At 34.5% G+C, this 21,273-nt stretch overlaps 1 protein-coding gene across 2 annotated transcripts; it reads right to left on the bottom strand.

Annotated features, from left to right (window-relative positions):
• Nucleotides 1-1,176: 1,176 nt before the first annotated feature.
• Nucleotides 1,177-19,476, bottom strand: LOC136037173 (cystatin-B-like). Of its 2 annotated transcripts, none has more exons than XM_065719719.1 (3): nucleotides 19,324-19,476; nucleotides 7,906-8,159; nucleotides 1,177-1,429 (listed from the first exon to the last, which is right to left on the bottom strand). In XM_065719719.1, exons 2-3 carry the CDS (start codon nucleotides 8,131-8,133, stop codon nucleotides 1,310-1,312), a joined length of 348 nt encoding a protein of 115 aa, XP_065575791.1. In that variant the 5' UTR covers nucleotides 8,134-8,159; nucleotides 19,324-19,476; the 3' UTR covers nucleotides 1,177-1,309. The 2 variants fall into 2 exon arrangements, with proteins under 2 accessions (XP_065575791.1, XP_065575799.1); XM_065719727.1 differs by having other exon boundaries at nucleotides 7,906-8,105; nucleotides 19,324-19,452.
• Nucleotides 19,477-21,273: the final 1,797 nt, after the last annotated feature.

Genomic DNA, 21,273 nt, shown 5'->3' with positions numbered 1-21,273 from the left:
CCAAAAGCTGTCAATAAAAACTAGACTAAAGAGTAAACTTACAGTAAGAAGGCGTGACCTCACCCTGAAAGTGGTCACAGGTTTTTGGGCAATTTTTTCACAGGCTCTGGAAATATGCCTGCAACACTGGTTTGCATATTTCTTTTTGATTTAGAAAACAAAAATTCAAATAAATTAAAAAACCAACAGGAGAACTGCTCAAGCTTCAGCATTAAGAGCGTAGGCTGAGATTGGCAACAGACCCCTCAAAGATAACTTTCTGATGATTTCTGATCATTGAGGGTTTTAACACCACTCTTTACCTTCATTCGTATAAAATCTGTTTCTGCTTATGTAGTTAGTGATATAACTGAGAAGGCTCCAAACGCACTAATCACCTTTACTACTCTTTTTTCAAAACATACTGGTTAAATATAAACAACTAACAGCTTAATTATGCCACGACATGCAAACGGGAATTCTTTGGGAATAAAAGGGAGTCCTTTGGGAGAAGGGATTTCATCTGTTTACAAAGGGATCAAATATTTGGAATTAATTTAGAAAAGATTTATGGATTCTGTGGAGCCATTCTGCTCGTTGAAGACTCAGTTCTCTTAACAGCTTTATGATAATAAAGGTTCTCTTGAAGCTAGAATCTATGGACATGTACAAACCATCTAAGCCACTCTTTCATGGAAGAAACATCGCATGTACTTGAATAACTTCATTCATAAAGAGTAGCATTAACAACATAATCAATAGAGTCCAATCCACATTCATGTTTAGCTAGACCTCATTGTCTAGGCACAATCATTATCTATCAATTGTACTTGTTTTCCTATTTTGTAAGCAACCCCGATTGGTCTAAGGCGACGATGGCTAGAAATTGATGTCTAGCTGGGGACATGTGTGAAAAGGGCTTAAACTTCTTCCTTACAAGAAATATCAAGCAGTTCTTCTGGAAATATCTTGTATAGAATCTTCAACACTATAGACATCAAGTACGGGCGTCGAGAACCATCCCTGGGACTCGGGAAAGATTTATTGATGGCCCCGTACCTCACCACTTTTTTTCAACAATTAAACAGATAATCTAGTTTTCTGTATTATACAAAAATTAAAATAACATTTTTGAGGCTTCGATGCCAGTATTTTCCCCCAGGTTTTCTCCCTTCAATAGCTCTTACTGCCAATAGATAAAAAACAGCTTTTTTTCTTTTTCTTTATTGCAAGAGAGCCAACAAGTATAAAAAGAAGATTGACTACAAAATAAAACGCTCAAATTTAGAAAGCACGCAATCGTTAAAAGTATTGATAAACAATTAGAAGTTTAGAAATATTCAATATTTGATTCTCTGTTGTGTCCAGTCTGAACATTGCTCAATTGGATTTGTTGCTGAATATTCTGATATATACGAAGATGAATATATTCATCATTTCCAACATGAACCTGAAAAAGAATCGAGGTTGAATTAAAAGTAACAAGGATTAGAAGTTTTTGAAAACCATAAACCGTGAAAGATAATCTAAGACAAACGTGATAAGTCAGTGGTTCCCTAAACCCCACTACTTCAGTTAAAAAAAAAATAGAGAAAATTTTACTCATTGAGAAATATCAATGAGTGAAACTTTTTATCAAGATGGATGAATAAATATAGCCCGTATAATTAGGTTTCATGTTCAAAAACCTTTATCATTAAAAAAAAAACTTGAATAAAAAAGAACACTACGCACAAAAGGAAAACAGACTAATCTGAAGAAACTTAGTTGTTTTCCAAACTACTGAATTCCCCAATTAATAATACATTACTAGACAAATGCAACTCTAAGTAATATGGTATTCAGCTGAACTTGTGCTATGCATTGATTGGGTAATTATATGTATTGCCAGAGAAACACTTTTGTTATGTGCCGTTTTGTTCTTTTTCATCAATTTCAGTTAATTATGAGAAATGATACTCTTAATCAGAGAGGACTATCTATTCAGGTTAAATTAAAAACGGAAAGAGCAAAAGGATGCAAAGTTCTTTGGCCTATGGCAAAAATATTTTCTTAGAATAGTAAACAAAAAACATATAGATCCAAACAGGAGAATATCTCTGTTGGTCCAATGTGCTGCTATCTAATTTCTAGAAGCCCTTTCTATTTCTGATTCCGGTTGAGTTTGCTAATTTAATTATGCTTTCGGGGCTAAAGCAGAGGAATGATATCACACATGCATACTAACTTCCATTGCTCCCTCGTTGCTAAAGATATTGGAGCATGCCCTTTGAACCTTTTGCGTACTGATATTATAAAGTTGGCCCACGGCAAGAAAATCGACAACGGAACTAAGATATAAATATTCTTTTAAACAGCCGACAATCCTTTAAGAGGTAACATGAGTATATTACATCATTTTCTTTTTAATGCAAAAATTCATTTTATTTTGCAAGTTTTGAGGGGACGAGCGCTAATCTGGTACACTTTATATTTATTTTGTAACGTCGTTGTTGCGGTTTAAAAGGGTAAAGAAAGAACAGATTACTGGGCAAAAATGAGATAAGTACCGACTGTTGGTGTCAATATAAAGAGGGGGAAGGGATTGGGACATTCTCCCTAACATTTTGAAATACATCTTTTCTTTGACACTTTCATTGGAATGAAAGTGAGGGATCTAAATGCCCCTTTTAGATCCTTTCACTGAAAAATAAAAAAAAATTGCCCCCCCCCTAAATTTTCGTGAATTGCCACCACTGGTCGTGATTCGTCACCAAAAAAGGTAAATCGTGATTCGGTACTAAAATAAGCTGGAGGCTTAAAGTTGGCCTGTGCCCAATAGCCTCTCCCCATCAGCTTTTTTGCAAAAAGGTGAGCATGTTACACTTTGTTTGAGGAGCAATCATGCAAGGGTTTTAAAATTGTATGACTGGAGGAGCAAAGCCAAAACAATGATCTCTTCAACACCATATTTTCAAAAAAAATGTAGGGAGTATTTTTTACTATCAGGCTTGACATATACGGGACAAATACGTAGGATCAAGGGGGTGGAGTGGTTGAGTTTTCAAAGCCGTACGACACGTCGGAGCCCAAACTAACTCCTGCGCTAAATAGATTTGCTTGAAATTAGGTGTGCAGGTGGCTACAAACAAAGAGAACATTGTTTTCATTTTAATGAAAACATTGCACACCTTTTGTTGTGCAGCACAGGCGTAGATAGGCTTCAGTTTCTTTTTTGAAGATGTCTCCCCTGTTACGCAAGAACACTCCTAAGCAAGTATAAATAAAACATTTTCATCATGAGGGACGTGGGATTACATACTAGTCTAACAAGTCAATCTTCTTTTTTTTTCAACTAGTCTAACTAGTCATTCATCCAAGTTTTTAGGGGCTAGAATCTAGCCCCTTTGCCACAGACCTACCAATTTTCTCCCAGCGTTTTAAGAGCGTAGGCACGCGAGTGAAACAGCGAGATAGTAGTTAGTAAAACATATTAAGTGAGATAGTATGTAGCTCTACATGTATTGCATTGACAATATCCAAAAATTTCTCAAACCTAAAAGTCAGTATAGAAGACACTCATTTATTCTGCTACGCCTGTCTAGCTCTTTAGTTTAACCTCTACTTCAGCCCTTTTGGAAAAATTTGCTATAATTTCAGTCCGTTTTAAGTTTAAATGTTGCTCCTTACTTTCGGTTGAAAAAACTTGCTTTTTTTAATATTTAATTTCGATAAGCACTTCCGTCAAGTCGTCCTCAGTGCTAAGAAAAAAAAAATCAAACTTTTGGGAGCAGACTTCACTACTACACTAATAGATAAATGAAAAACTTGCATTTTTCATTTAACTATTTTAACAGCTAAAAAATTGGAAATCTAGTTTAAGAATACTCAAACACAAAGTTAAACAAAACCTAAAAGAAAACAAATTATTTTGACTAATGCTCCGACGAGGCAAGGCTGGGTATAACAGGTTGGAGCTGTTCCAGTGATGTCAGATGGTTTGGGGTCTCAGTTCCGTTATAATATCCTTCCTCTATCCCAATCCCCAAAAGAGAAATCCCGCTTGCATGGCCTCATAGTGGTGATAGGGTGGATATTTCACAAGTTTGCCTACCAGAAGCGCGACTGCAAACGGTGCTGTGTGACCTTGAGGAGTGCCCCCTCCCCTAGGGAATAGTAGCCTAGTTAACGACCCTACATTTGTACTGTTTGGGATGGAGAAGCTTGCATAGCTGTGTTGGCATCAGGTGGTTTGGTACTGTAGTGAGTGGTTAGTATTAGTAGTAAATCTATTGTTGGTTTCTCAACTATTCAATACAGCTTATTATATATTTTTTTTTTTTAATTTGGTTTTGTATATTTCTTAAGTTTGACAGCTGTAACTCTTGGGCATCAAGGCCCTAGGTAGGAAGTGTTACGCCAACTGACATCAATGGGTCAAATTTGATGGGCAACACCTACAATGTACCTTTTACTTTATTTAAATATAAAAATCATCAGAATGGTGAAAAAAACAAAAAACAAACAGGAACAAAAAAAAAAAACAGGAACGAATATTTCCAAATCTGGATTTTTGACATAATTTGACTCCAAGAGGAGTAGGGCAAAATAGACTCAAGTATTTTGGGCTCATTAAAGTTATTATAAATGAAAAAACGTGAAAACCGTATATCTTAAAATTATATTACAATCAAGTACACAGTTTTCGCTTGACATTCAAACCATGACATTGCAAAACAAAGCAATTTTAATTTCAGAGGCATGATCATATTGCTAAACTAAACAAGTGTTTTGTTCAGCAAAAGAATACATAGGTCTTAAGGTCTTGATCTACGTAGCTGTAGTTCCATTTTGGTAATTCGATAAAAAGTCCACCCACAGTATTTCCCCCCCCCCCAAACAAAATAAAACGATCTTTATGTTCAAGAAAAATTGCTTCACCCATGATTTATTAGTTGAAATCAAACAGTCACGAACTGTAGTAGGGAGCGATCCGGTTCAATAGTAACCAAAACTCTAAAAAATGGAATTTTGATACCAATAGCTACATCAAAAGAATCGCATTTTAATGCTCATTTTAAATATAAGTTTCATCAAGTTTAGTCTTACCCATCAAAAGTTACGAGCCTGAGAAAATTTACCTTAATTTAGAAAATAGGGGGAACACCCCCTAAAAGTCATAGAATCTTAACGGTTCATTCTAACGGAAATAAAAAGTTCTAGTGCCCTTTTTAAGTGACTAAAAAAATTGGAGGGCACCTAGGCCCCCTTCCACCGTAATTATTTTCCCAAAGTCAACGGATCAAAATTCTGAGATAGCCATTTTATTCAGCGTAGTCGAAAAACCTTATAACTATGTCTTTGGTTACTTACTCCCCTACAGTCCCCGTGGGAGGGGCTACAGGTTACAAACTTTGACCAGTGCTTACATATAGTAATGGTTACTGGGAAGTGCAACCAATTTTTTACTGTTTTAAAAAGAAGAGTTGAGAGAAAGTCAAACTTTAGCGTAAAGAGCGGGGCGTTGATGAGGAAGCAGCCCCGTTCATACATGAAGCAATTTCTGTTCGTTTTAAGTTTTAATGTCGCTCCTTACTTTCAGTTAAAAAAAAACTTGTTTTTTTTTTTTTTCATTTAATCTCATTGAAGACAATAGCGACATGGTCCAAGGGTGCATACAGTATCCGATAGTGCTAGCAGTCCCTCAGTAAAAAAGATAGTATTTTACTATTGATAACGTGGAGGTCATTGAAAAAAGTAAAAAAATTCTATAATTAGTAACATTGGCTCATAATTGGTCTGGAGTAAGCTTGAAACTTGTAAACATTACCACAAACAAAATTATATCGAAGCTGTATGCTATTAAAAAAAATAATAATAATTTTTCTACTGAAAGTAAGGAGTAACATTAGAAACGAACAGAAATTATTCCATAAATGAGGGTGGCTGCCCCCTCCTCTATATCCCTCTCTTCACGCTAAAGTTTTTTAGTACTTTTAAAAGAGGTTGTGATTCTAATTAAACTGCCCTTGCGTTTCACGAATCGTTCTTAAAGAATCTTGGGACAAAAGGTCAAATTTTACTGTAAAGAGCGGGATATAGAGGAGGAGGCATTCCTCCTCACATACGGTATACTTTCTGTTCATCCCAAAGTTTTAACATTGCTCCTTACTTACAGATGAAAAAAGTGTGTTTCATTTAAATTTAAAATCTGATCGTTTTTCAAATAATCCCAGAGATCCACCTCTCCCTCCACGAAAGATTCCCCTGCCTGCAAAAAATACTCCATAGAAATTTTCCATACGTAAAATCCTTCCCACAGGGGAATTGCCCCAGGACAATTCCATCTTCGCTGCGAATTCCCCCTAGAAAATTTCTTATGGACGATTCCGACTGAAAAATACTTCTAGCATACTTTCATTTGAAAAAGTTTTGTTTTTACTTAATTTCTGATCATTTTACAAGTCATGGCGGAACTCCCCCTTTGTGAAAAATTTTTCCCGGAATCTCCCCCCCCCCAGATGGAATTCTTTTTCTCGTGGAAAATTTTCTCACGGAGAACTTCTGGAGATGATTCCCTCTCCCGTGGGAAATCGCCCCCCCCAAAAGTAAAAATTCCCCATTCTTACTCCTATTAGCCATGGCTCTCAAGTCTTTCATCACTCCCACCAAGTTGATAATACAACTTGACTTGACTTTATTAAACAAGAAACGATATACATAAATCTTATACAAAGGATACAGGGAGACAACTTAGTGGTTGCTAAAGTCACAAATAGTTACAGTCACAATCAAAATTAGTAACAGTGACAAGTAGTCATATCCCTGAAGGTTTCTAGCTAATACCCTTAGTCATTCCTAAGATTTTGCAGACAAACCATTTCATAACCTGGATATACGCAGTGTCTTTTATTTGGCCAACATCTCCCTCAACATTCCTTGAAGCTTCACCTTAACATTTTCGGAGACACAGCATCAAACAGCCCCTCTTTCCCAATAATAAATCCTACATTTAAACAATGGGCTACTTGCATAGCCTATAGCTTTAGCTCCACAGGCTTTGAAGGGTTAAGTCTTTCCTGTAGACACAGTTATTTGACCTATAGACTATTTTTTACAAGCTGGCTATAACAAAATTTGGACCGATTCTCTGAGGGAGAGGGCAGCTAAATAGGGCGTGGGAGACGGCGGAATACCGTCCAGTCAATTGTGACTAATTGGGCACGAGTACTTTCAATTTCTATTCAAATGAGCCCCCTGTGAAGTTTCTATTCTCACCACTTCCGTAAGAACTGATTTTGGGAAAAAAGAAAATACACCGTAGGCTTATGGCTATCTACTACAGGCAATGCTAGAGCACTGTCTATGATGCATGGAAAAATACTTCAAAGGGTTTATAGCACTTATTATTCAAAGTCAAATATATCTTTCTTTATAGTGGTAAGTTGTCATTCATATTTAAGTTTCAGATTTACTGCCAAACACTAGCTGGTTGTAACTAGCAAAATAGTTGACAGTTGCCAATGTTGGAGAGGAACCTTTCACAATTGGAAAAGACAGAAAAAGAAAATCATTAAGAGGATCACTGGTCACAAAGGCTGGCAATGAAAGATACACTCTTATAATAAATAACACTATTATGAAGCTTTTCCTATTTCCTTTTTTAATTCTTTAAAGCTTGCTTTGTTCTACAATGCTTCCCCTTCTTCTCTTACATGTTTTGGGCTTTCCAGTGGTCAAACATAGCCCTCTTCTTTTTTACCCTTTCTCCACTCTGCCTTTCTATTTTTCTTCTCCTTCTATTGTAAGGATCAAAAGCATGTTAATAAATACAGCAAACGAATTTCGCAGTAGAGTTTAGGATTAATTGAGCAATAAAATCTGGAAAAATCTGGTACAAATTACACTGGTAAAACATAAAGAGCCAAAAAAAGAAAAAAGAAATACCTTCACAAAGAAGTTTCTTCCTGCAACCACTTGGCTTTTGTAAGCAACAGGCTGAAAGATATCAAATCGTTTGCCAAGACGCTCTTCCACAGCTGGCCTGACAGAAGCTGTAACCTGCATGACAGTTTCATCCGGCGCTTTGAGGTCGGAGGTTCCACCAACCATCTGCATTGATACAAGAGTGACACACGCTGACAAAACTGTGAGAAGACACAAAAAAGTTTTCATACTACAAATTTCTTACCAATGTCAACCTAGAAAGGCATTAAAACTAAATATACAGATTTCACAGACTTGGATATTCCTCATAACATAGAGAGAGATCTGCGAATCAGGATAGAGCATAAAGAGTTTTAGAAAAGATAAATCTCTTTACTTATTTTTTCGTTTATGAACTTTATAAGCAAAAAAAATAACTTAAAAATTGCACAAAAAAGTGGTAAGGACAAAATAATTACCCACCTTGTACTTAATTATCATAGTAGCTCACAAGCATAGGCGTAAACTCCAGGGACAAAATCGCCCCAAAGAATAGAATCAGTGATCTTTAGTATCTTTTCTGGCGTTCTAGACTACTAGATTGTCCATAGTCCAGATTCACAATTCACACGCTCATGTCTATTTGTGCAATTACTGTGACTTTCATCCCCCCTCCCCCTGTAAGATCTATTTCAATGTAAGCGAAAAGTGCCCAAAAGTAAACTCCCATGCTTAAGTTAAACAGGAGAGACAACCCCCTAGATTTGACATTGTTTACAAAATTCTCTCAAAACATACATGTATTGCCACTGTTTACACAAATATATAGATGGTTGTAGCATAGGAATATGTGTAGGCTAAAGACTTCATGTACAAGTTTGGACTATTCTTAGGGGACTGGGGAAGGAGGTATTCCCACAAAACTGAAAGAAAGTACCCCCCCCTCCAAGGTAATTTATGGCTTATGAAAAAGTTTTGTTTGTTCTATCAACTCTCTAAGATTTAGAATTGTGTGTACTCAGGTCTGACTGGGAGGGCGGGATGAATAAAAAAAAAAAAAAAAACTGATTTTTAGGCCACCTTTAATCGAGATAGCACTTGCCTAGCAGAGAGACCGTCACTGGGATGGGGGATCCTCCCGTTTTGTAAAAGGTATATGCACACATTAATACTAACAGTGAAAAGGGATTACAGTCTACAATTATAAACAAATTTATCCTTAAAAGGATATAGCTCCTATAGATATTTTTTTGTAAGGCTTGAATCTAGCAGAATCTTGAGTTGATTTTTGGACCAATAATACATGCCAACACGTAAAAACTGAGCTTTACAAGATCCTTTCTGAACAACTTCTTATATTATTATATTTAACAATTTTATGAAACATTTAGAGAACAATCTAACAATTTAAACCACAGAGGGTCAGGTGAACTCAATGTGAATAATGTAGCAATAAGCAGCTCAAAATGTGAACTCAATTATTGTTAATACTGTCTTTTATGAGCATAATTTCATTGTTTAAAGTAAAAATACATGTTTTCAATTCTGGGATGAGTATGCCTTTAAGTAGCACATTCACGGGAACAATTCTAACTCATATCTGCAGTTTATATCAGTCTCATAATATTATCTCGCCATTTACTGAATGAGCAGTTTGCATTCTCAGAAAACTTCAATATATTGCTTTTTAGCTCAATATTAATGTGATTATTTATTGAGCAACAGTGGATACAAGCAACCTATGAGAAAAAGATCAGTGAAGCCGATGATAGGCACATAAAATCCAGGTGAAAACAAGCCTAAATTAAAGAAGTCTTCATGATTTGTCAGATTGATAAAAATCTATATTAGTTTGTTTGAATATAATCATTTGAACTCTAAAATTAGGTTTCAGTCCCAATCTACAACATTAGTCAAATATTTCCAGTCAGTTTTAACTAAAAAAAAATCAAATTAATTTTTTTAGCCATTTAAATATATATTTTAGCTTGTACTAAAAAATTTGGAAAACCAACATTGCAAAAAGACTCTATGAAAAATTAAATCCTTTAAAAGGAAAAAGGAAAAACCAAAAAAAAATCAATGAAAAACTAAATCCTTCAAAATAAAAAACCAAAAAACTCCATGAAAAACCAACATTTTTACTAATCTCTCAGCCCACAGTAGCACATCCAAGAGGAGTATAGTACCAGGACTACAGATCTAAAATTCAGTACCTTGGTTTTATCTTGCAAAAATTTGCTGTAAAATCTTAAAAATTGAGAAAAATAAAAAAAAAGCTGGAAAAGAAAATGCTGAGCTAGAGCTTAGTGTTTTTTAAACTTATTGGTTGTATCCTACAACAACTGATAATCTTGCTTCTTCTATCTGTTTCTTTCCCCAAACCAGCAACCATAAAAAACTCTTAATAAGAAAGCTCCTAGACTTCTGCAACTAAAATGTCTCGATTTTAATCTTAAAGGCCAATGCCTCTCCCTATTATTTTTGGTTTTCTGAATTTTTTCTTTACATCTGCCCTACATACTTCCAATTTATAACAAAACGCTTTTGCATTTTTCTTTGGTATTAAGCAGCACTTAAAACATGTTTTTCATTTAAATGTCATTATTCAAATTTTTGTTAAACATTAACATAGACCAGAATAAAGATATATATATATATATATATATATATATATATATATATATATATATATATATATATATATATATATATATATACATAGGCTACTAATATTCATTCCTGAAAGTCTTAATAATATTTTAGTAGTAGTAGTAGTAGCTGTAGTAGTAGAAGCAGTAGCACTAATATCCATATATAACCTTTTTTGGTTAATTGATCATCTACCTTGTCATTTCTGGAAATTCTAGCTTAATATCCTTAGGTATTCCTGAGATAAATTCTTCGAAAAACCTACATGACAGAATGTGTTTTGATTTAGTTAAATTTTTCCCCTCAAAATTTCTTAAGATTTCACCTTCATGCCCTTAGCCTTAATAGAAATAGGAGTCATAATAGCAGTAGCAACATTAGTGCCTGTAGTATTAGCATCAGTAGCAGTATACACATATTGTCTTTTGATCAGATGAATGCACTGGAAGTTTCAACTTAGTACAATAAACCCAAGATATTGATGATGCACCCTTTTGACAACTGGTACGCATATAATGTGTTTTGATTCAGTTCAACTCCCCCTCAATATTATCTCAAATTTTCACCTTAATATCCTCAGCCTTAGTGGTAATTTCACTAAACTAGTAATGGTGATGGTAGTAGTATTAGTGGTATGCAAATATTGCCTTTTGGTCAATTGATCATCCCCCTCATCATTCTCTGAAATTTTCACTTAATAACCTAAGCTGTTCATGAAATACACCTTTTTAGCAACCTGCATACACATAGTGTGTTTTGATCTAGGTCAACACACCATTTGACATTCCCTAGAAGCTTCATCTAAATGCCATTGACCTTTTTGGACACCAAAGGTAAAACATGACCCCTTTTCCCAATATAAAATACTATATGTAAACAATGAGTGAAATGTACAACTACAGCCTTGGCTCCAAGGGTTGTAGGGGGGGGGGTATCATCCCCAGAGTAAAGTTGTTGGACGTTTAAACAAAGCTGAACAAGATAGCTATCTCAAAATGGTGGGAGAATGTCTTTGGAAAAAAAAACGCAAGAAGGGGTGGCTGACTGGCTCCAATCCCTTTTGACTCTTAGAAAGGACACTACAACTTTCAATTTTCAACTATAAGAGTCCCTCCTGAAGATTCTATGACAACTCCTTCCATAAGAAGTATCTTAGTGAAAAAGAATATAACCATTGTGCCCACTCTCCTCATTATTAAGACAGTGCTATTGCAATGCCTGTGATTTCAGCCTTACTACCCTTGGCTTTAGTAGGAGTTGTAGTGGTACCATGCACATATTACCTCTTGGTGAAGTGTTCACCCCTTCATTATCTCCTTAAAGTTCCGACTAAATGCCTCAAGGTACTCTTGAGACATGCGTTTTTGACGACCTGCATTCAGTGCTTTGATTTAGTTTAACTTTCCCCTCAATATTCCCTGAAATGTTCACCTTCATACCCTTTAGCCTTAGTAGTACCAGTATTAGCAGAAGAAGTAGTAGTATGCACATAATGCCGTTTGGTCTATTCTACGTCCCCCTCGTCATCCCCTTTAACTTTTAGTTTCATACTCTATCCTTCTGGTAAAGCCTTTAGACAATCTGACTGCACATATTATGTTTTTAGTTAGTTGAACTTCTCCTTTAACATTTCCCAAAATGTAAAGTTAATATCCTCAGCCATAGTAATAGTAATAGCATAGAAAAGCTGCCTTTTGGTAAATTGATAATCTCTCTTATCATTCCCTGAAAGTTCCAACTTAATAAGTTCCGATTTGATCTCCCTTACAACAAAAGACTAGAGTGCCTACAGCTGCCAACGCTCATTTTCTGATGCAGCTGTGTGGTACTGTGAAAATATCCTGTTAATGTACAAACATGGCAACATTTCTTACCCAAGTGTGCTGTCAATGATCAGAATAGTCTTCAAGCTGAAATGGTGATTGTACATACAGTTGCATTCCAGACTTGACAAGGAATGGAATCACAAGCCATGGAAATATGAGCAGGGCTGTCCTTCCCATTAAATTACCCACTGATGCCAATCTCACCATACAAGTGTCTTTCTGGGAGGCTGATGCAACTTGTCATACATACTAAACCATCTTGCATACTCTATCCAAATTTGGTATTGTGTGGTGGTGTCAGCATTGAACTACTAAAGAATGGTCCTCACAGGCCATACCTACCTTGTGGTCATCATTACTGAGTGGTCAGAACTTGCACCTCTCCAGCAGATCAATCTTACAGCATGTCACTGGATCCTAACACAGTGACAAAAATTCACTGTCTTCATCATATAACACAATGGATCCAGTATGGACCTTCATTCGCACTGATTCGCAAATGAAGTTAATACCAAAGGCATTCCTGAGATATGCTCCTTTGACAACCTGCATGGACATAGTGCATTTTGATTTTGTTCAACACTACCCTAAACATTCTCTGAAAGCTTCTCCTGAATGCATTTAGTCTTTTTGTACACCAAAGGCCAAACATATCCCTGTTAAATTATTTCTTAAACTCAGGGAAAACCCTTGATATGGCTAAAAATTCAATATTGAAATAACAAGAAATTTATTCTTAAACAAGACTATGAAAAAGGGTCACTGGCGTCAAACCCCCTCCCCCAGCCGCGGAACATACCCCTGTGAAAAATAAAGCTTTCCAAATTTGAGAATTTTTATTTGAGTTTTTTTTTCTGATGGGGGAAGGAATAAAAAAAAAAATAGTACTTGAGCATTATACACCACTCATTCAAGTTTACACTGTGTTACACTTAAGAACAACCAAGTTTCTTTATTACTTTCTTTCAGCTTAGCATGAGACAAGACTAAGACAAATGACGGAATAGATGGAAAATATGTAATTTGGGCTATATATTTCCACATAAGAGGACGGTGTCAGTTGGAAGTCAGAAAACAATTCTTACTCCTTAATATGCCTAATAATTGTACTAAACATATCTTGCATGCAGACTCGCCATACTTAACCCCCCCCCCCCCTCTAATGGGCAAATATGGATTTTTCCATAGAGAGAGCTTGGTTTCTAGGAATTATTTAAAACAATCAGAAATTAAATTTAAAAAAAAAAAAATTTCAACTGAAAGTAAGGAGCAACATCAAACCTCAATACAAACATAAATAATTATATATAAGAAAGGGGTTGCCTCCTCCTCAAGGCCTTGCTATTTATGCTTAAGGCTTTTTTCATATAATTTTAAAACAAAGCTTATTGTTCTAATTAAATGTCCATTGTGTTTCAGGAGTTGTTGTTAAAGAATTAGGACAAAAAGTAAAAACACTAACATAAAGAGCAAGGTTTTGTGGAAGGGGCACCTCCTTTCATATACATAGTACTTTCTGTTCATTTTAAAAGCCCAGGGCTTTATTCACCTGACTCAACTACTTTCTAAGATAGCAAGAAGCATCTAAACTAGAATGTTACCTATTTTGCAAGGGCTATATGTGTGTCCATCCGAGAGGGGAGGGGGAGAATTATCATGGTAATGACTATTATGCTAAGAAGGAGCATAAAATAGGGAATCTGATAATAACATTTTTTATTTTAGGTTAGTTTGTATATTGGCTAGGCCTATATATGAGACCATTATAAGGATGAGGGTGAATTGTTTCAAATGTGACTTTAACCATGAAAAATAAAATAAAATTTGCAATCTAAAATGCCCTGCTTTTTGTTCTAGGCTACCATGAATGCCTCTGGAGAACTTCTTTTCTGCAGTTTTACTCAGCAGTAGCAATCCATGGAAATGTTGAGGAAGGGGAAAAACACATTTTTCGAAGTTCAAGGAGGGGGCATTTATTTCTAATGAAATTACCAATAAAGGGTATTATTTAAAAAAAATGATAGCCTTCTTTTTAAATATAGGGGGGGGGGCATCTTTTCACCATATTTTTACAACTGCAAGGGGAAATTGGGTTAAAGAAAAGCAGTGTTCCTTTTAGAATGAGATTAGCAGCCTATACTAAGTGGGCAGTTGGTGATTTTATAAAGTAATTTAAGAAATTTTATGGCTTCCTTCAAAGGTGTCCTGTACTTTAAATTTACCCTTGAATTACTTACCAAGATGCCAAACAGCCCATTATCTGGAAATCTTAGTCTTGTTCACATAGTTCAACCAGACTAGGGTAAAGACAATAATGATTCAACAGTTTTTGTAAAGAAAAAAAAACCTTTTTTCTACTCTGGAAGGCTTAATTTAAAGACTTTTGGTTTGAAAAAGGTTCCAGTGTATAGGAAAAACATCTAGGAATCTAACTGTTTAATTAGAAGTTTTACAAGAAAAGAATATAAAACTCCAATTTTCTGAAATTAAAACATTTTCACCAACAAATTCGACAGAGCAAAAAATTACCTGCTTTCAATGCAAGTTGGAACCCAATTTGACACGTGTCAAAATACTTGGGGAATGCTTGTGGGCAGGTCCTGGTACATTCAACCTGCCTATTCTTTTTACTTTATTGCTTCTTTTCTTTTCAACTTTATTCAGTGTACAAATACATAAAACATTATTCAGATAGTGGACACAAAAAACTGGAAAAAAAATGTCTCAAGCATAGGAACAAAATTGGATAATCATATACAGTGTAACCATGTCACCTAGGTCACGTTACTCTTTTCTTGTTTTCATGATGTTGCACATATACAACAAGAGTAGCATCTCCAAATGATAGCTGGAATGGCCCACTTCCTCTCAGCTTAAATAGCCCAGCAAAGATTTCTTTATTATTCACAGTGAAAATGTTGTCAACATTTGGTTATTTCAAAGTTAATCTGCCATTTTAATATGCTTTAAAAATTTCAGTTATGACTATCCTTTGTCTAGAAAGTCCAGAAGCCTTGAAATATGCATGTCCTACTTAAGATTATTAGAAATTGATGACACTAAGGAGTTTAACATGTTTTACTAGCATTTTGGGTGGGAAAAGGGTTCAAAAACAGGAATGGATTTCAAGAATTTTATTATCATTATATTTGACTTAGTGGAATTTACTTTCATATGTAAATTCTTAGCTTCATCCAAAACATGGGTAGGATTTTGAAGGCATCACTTATGAAGTTTCTATGGCATACTTCAAGGATCAGCAGGTCATCTATATATTAACCTCTTTTAGGGAAACTATTACTAATTTCATTAATCAATACTAGATATAAGAGTAATCCACAGAAGGTTCCTTGAGGAATTCCACACTAAGTAGGGAGGGTTTCAGAGAGAATATTCTTGTACTTTACAACTTGGGATCTGTTTGAAAGAAAATATACAAAATTTATTAAGAGAAGGTCTATTTAAAGTTATTCAGTGATAAACGAATTAGGGTGTTGTGATCCACCAAGACAAATGCTTAAAAATATGAGCATGGTACAAGGCCAAGTAGCAGTTCCTCAGATCATGGAAAAATCTTGCATCAAATCAGTAAAAACAAAATTCAAAAAAGAACATTTTTTTAATGTTTTATTATTTGAAATGTAAATATAAATCAAAATCTCCCATTGTTTGGAAGTAGATTTTACAACTATGTTTTTGGTAAAGGACCCTTGAATTTCAACACCAATTGTTTCTCATGTTCAACAAAGTTTCAACAGAATCACCTATATATTGACAGGGCCAGTTAGTTTTGGATCTAGGGGGGTGCACACCCCCCTAGAGTAATGGTGGATTTGGGGATAATATCATGTTGCCATATTAATATCATATTTTTTGTAGAGGGTGAACAACTTTTAATTTTTTTTTTATGGCAGGGCGGTTTCTATAACTTACTGTTTTTGTATCAATATTTTTACATCATTTTAATTGCAACAGATTTATTAGAAATTCAACCCTCAGCAGATTTTAGATTAAATTACGACCATTTCCACAACCTACTTACAGCATATAATTTTTGAGGTTCCCTTTAAGTTGCTGGCATTTCTTTTATAGCAAGTTTATCAGAGTAAAATATTTTGCACCCCCCACAAAAAAATCCTGGATCTGCCCCTGGGCCTTTGCTGTCAGTTGAAAATTTTGACAAGGTTACTACAAGATATTCTGAAAAGAAATGAATCTTATGAAAGAAGCCAATATCTATGTTTGATTTTGGCTGAAGAAACATTTTATTTGGCATGGTATTCCACCACATCAAACAAGAATTTTCAACACTTGGAACATAGTTTTGTCAATATAATATTTGCTCCCATTTTATTTTAATATCGTCATGAAAAAAGGCCAATGTGGCTACATTTAAAAGAATATTAGATGTATCTTGATGGATTGGTACTGACCCTAACTTATAAAAAAAAAAAAAAAAAAAGACAGTTTGAACATTACATAGCTAAGAAATTGTCAGGAGCTCATTTTGTGTTGAAAACAGGAAACTGATTATTCTTTTCTTATCTGGATGTATCAAATATAGTGTCCATGTTTTGCATAGTCAGAACAAAATGATGCCTTCAGGAGATGGTGCACCAAGTCATGACTAAGCAGAGTTATCCCTTTTTGAAGAAAAATGTTGCCAGCGGTTCTGAAATTGCACTGTTGAATCACTAGTGTCTTTACCCTAGTCTACTTGCCAAGATAGGCTTAGTGAAAAACTCATCATCAAAAACTTTAGGCTACATTGAAATTCTAGACAAGCTACTTTTTGCTATCTTGGAAAAGGGTTAGGTTAGGGGAATGAAACCTTCAGAGATGGATCTTCAGACTAGGTTATGTCTTGGGAGGGTATTTTGGAGTAGCCTACCCACCTCTACTTCTTTTCTCTCTAGAGGGCACTGACCTTAATGACCTTTAAAAATCTTTGGTGTTATAAAAGTGAAACCTTCCAAATAGATCTTCTGCTTAAATAAAGTAGTCTACAAGAAAATCCTTAACCAATCAGCTTTACAACCTTACTCAGCCCTAATTTATAATGTTTCAAAGGCCTGTAAATACTTCCCAAATTCAGAAGAAGAAAAAAACATTAATAAGGCAAAAAATACTAAACTCAAATAATAGGAACCACATTTTCAAAACTGAAACAAAAAAAGAGAAACTGAAAATCAAGGTAAAATGTTATATTGTCATAATTCTTAGTCTTAGAAATTTTCCTAACTGTCAAGTAGACAAATTTCTAAGACTTGGAAATCTTAGGTTAACATAGTAATTTAACAATACCTTCCTCAAGTATGTTTTGTCCTAGATTCATTACTGAAAGTTTTGTTTTCTTCACCTAATCACTTTCCAAAATGGAAAAAGTAGCTTGTCAAGAACTTTTCCAATTCTAGGCTAAAAGATACTATTTAAAATTTTAGAAAACTGTATTTTAAAATAGGATGTAAGTCAGAGCTTGAATTTGATAAAAAAAAAAAAACCTTGAAGAGTTAACATTAATTTTGCTATACTAATTTGGTAAATGTTTAGCTTTGTTCCAAGTGCTGTAAAGTGTGTATTACTGCATATACCAAGATTGTGATGATTGCATATTGTTTATTTGTCATTATTAGAGAAGTGCACCCATTTTTTAGCTTTCTAAAATCCCCCTTCAACAAGACTAAAAATGTGTAAAGTTGGCTTGCTTACAGGTAACATTATCTACAGAGCAAAGGATATTAGTCAATGAGCCCTATAGGCAGTGGGGCAATGTCTGTATTCTATATTTATTCAACAAAGAGTGATAAAACTAAAAAAAACGCAAACAAGGTTTATGAAATAAATACAGAATACAGACCTTGCCCTGCTGCCTGCAGGGCTCATGGACTAATATGCTTTGCTCCATAGGTATTGTTACCTGTAAGTAAGCCCACTTTATGCATTTTTAGTTAGCCCCATGGAGGAGGAGGGTCAACCAAAATTGGATGTAGCCTACTTGTAGAAATAGCATTTCTAAGTGCTCTAAACTGGAAACTATGCTGCTTTACACCATAGTTTTTAGTTTAAAGCACTTGGAATCAAACTAAACACTTACCATTAATTTTTCTATAAATAGCCTAGCTGATGACATAAAAGAACTTGGTAAATTTATAGCAGTTCATATAACTGGCTTACCAATAAAGCAAATATACACCTTGATGCCTTTTTTCATGTTCTTTACAAATATAATAATTGCTACTACTATAATTTCAAATTTAAGCACTTTTTAAACTAACCTTATTATAAATAATTTTAACACTGGGAAAATGTAGCATTATTTTTTCAAAATTGATGGAAAAAGATGGCACTGAGAAAACGTAGGCTATTAGGCTATTATTTTGTGGAAAATTTGGTATTATATTTGTAAAGAACATAAAAAAGCCATCAAGTGGTATGTTCACTTTATTGGTAGTTCAGTTATATGAACTGTCATAATTTTTAGTAAATTTGTCATTTTTAAGAGCTCAAAAAGTGCTTAAATTTAAATTTGCAGTAGAAGAAATAATTATATTCATAAAGAACATAAAAAAGGCATCAAGTGGTATGTTCAGTTTATTAGTAAGCCAGTTATATGAATTGCTATAATTTTACCAAGAACTCAAACTTGATTGATTTCATTTTCAAAACTAAAACAAGAGAAGAGAAAACTGAAAATTAAGGTTGAATATTGGTTTTTCAAAATTCTTAGTCTCAGGAATTTGTCTAGCCATCACATAGACAAAATTTAAGACTTGGAAATCAGAGAAGGGTTAAGATAGTAGCTTGGCAATACATTTCCCTGAGCATGTTTTGGCCCAAGATTCATTACTGAAAGTTACACTTTCACAACCTAATCCCTTTCTAAGATAGAAAAAAGTAGCTTGTCAAGAACTTTTCCAATTCTAGGCTAAGAGACAATACATGAAATCCTAGAAAACCATACCTTAAAATAGGATAAAAGATCTTGGATTTGATAATACTGAAGAGTTAACAGCAATTCTTCTGTAAATGTAGATGGTGTAGAAGAAGTTGAACGAGGTTGATTGCTCAAAAGGAGATGGTAATCAAATCGCAAGAGATAAGCCAAAGAACGGCCTTCTTAAAAAACTGTTTTTTTCGATTTGTTAATTTCCCCGTAATCCAGGGTTCTTATGGTACCAACAAAATAAGTTACAAATTTCTTTTGTACAATTTAATTGACCTTGAACTTGAAAGGAAGAACTGTTTTCTTTAATTTGAATCATTTGTGAATGGACAGTTCCAATGGGAGAGCTTGAAAATACTTACATAACGACAAATGTAATGAAAAAAATGAAAAAGATAATCACAGCCAGTGAACAAAAAAAAGAGGAAATAATATAGTTGAAAATATTACGATCAATACCTCCGCTCAACCATCGTCAGTGCCGAATTAAGAATAAAAAAAACAAAGATAAAAGGCCACAGGAATCTTAACGAACAAACAACCTTAAAACAAACAACAATATAGAACAGGCCTTTTTAAGCAAAGGTGAATGTGCAGCTGAATGAAAAAAAATCGATACTGAACGGCTATTTAGACTTTCGATTGGTATCTATTTTATAAAGGCTGTTTTGGACGCAAATCGCACATCAGGTATGGTATTATCAGAGATTTTTATTAGGTTGCGACGCATGTCTTTGAAAAAGAGTGGAATTAATAAGTTCATAGAGCATTAATTAATCAATTAATAATACATAGAGCTTAAATATGTTCCTTCAGTGTCTCTATTAACAGAGAATTTCTTGTGAATGGGACTCATGATCTCAACTGCCTTCCTGTAATCTTGCGCAAGACCTTTGGTGGTTGAAATAAAAACCACATCCACAAAATTCGCTCTTAGTCGAAATGCTACTAATAGAACTATTTTTTCACTCTCTGCAGTCTAAAAGCTGCCAACGAAGCGATTGCACCCGTGTAGAGATTCCTGTCTGGTGCCAAAAAGCTTTAATGGATTATTAATCTTAAGATAACTAAAACAACAATTTCTTCAATGAATGTAAAGAACGACCTTTAAAGGTGAAACAGACAGAAAATAAGTTTAAATTGCTAGGACTGCCCCCTTAACCCCCCGTTCTATGCGCGAAATTTTTATTCAATGCTTTTTTTACTGCCAAAAATGCAGCCTATTAGTAGTTGATAAGGTTTAAATTACTGATTGCCTTTTGAAGTATTTAAACAAGAAATGTCATTGTTTAAGGAAGATTTGCGTTAATAAGCCAACCTTAAATCGTTTTAAAACACTTTTCATCCCATTCACATTGTCCTTGTGTTTGGCCATTCGTTCTTGAACTACTGGGTAATTAAACACAAATTTAGCGTAAAGACTGACAGGTTGAAGTGGACGCCGTTCTCTCATTAGCAGGAGAACTTCTGCTTATTTGAATTTAAAATGACACACCATACTCTCTTTCAAAAAAACTTTTGTATTTAATTGTTGTGCATTTTAAGTCAATTCTGGAAATGGGCGAAGATTACAAAAGCTTAATTTAGTTTCGATAGGAGGAAAATTTTTCAGTCGGGGGAAACTAAAAAAGAAAAAGAAAAAAAAATTGCAGGCCTATGTAAAATGTTATTATTCATACAATAAAGTCTTGAAGTTTAAAATAACTTTACTACCCCTAGTGGAATCGTACTTCCTACATAGACAACATACCTGCTGGGGGCTTATAAAATATTTAACTTATCTTTCTTTTGGCTGGAATGTATTACCCAATTTAATGTCACTAGGAACTGACGCAGCAAAAGGGCTGGACCCAACATCCTTGGTTGCTATAATCTATTTTAGCTCATGTTTGCTATGAAGGAAAGTGATATCGTAACACAAGTGTAAGTCTTATCGGATATACACATACAAGTACTATAATATTTAAT

Source organism: Artemia franciscana, chromosome 2 (assembly GCF_032884065.1).
Source record: "Artemia franciscana chromosome 2, ASM3288406v1, whole genome shotgun sequence".
NCBI lineage: Eukaryota > Metazoa > Arthropoda > Branchiopoda > Anostraca > Artemiidae > Artemia > Artemia franciscana.
This window is presented reverse-complemented; position numbering and strand designations above follow the sequence as displayed.

Excerpts from the sequence above, each read along its gene's own strand:
- LOC136037173 (XM_065719719.1), bottom strand. The coding sequence starts at position 8,133 with ATGAAAACTTTTTTGTGTCTTCTCACAGTTTTGTCAGCGTGTGTCACT. Across the intron at positions 1,430-7,905 it reads GAAGAAACTTCTTTGTGAAG|GTTCATGTTGGAAATGATGA; the intron begins GTATTTCTTTTT and ends ATTCTTTTTCAG.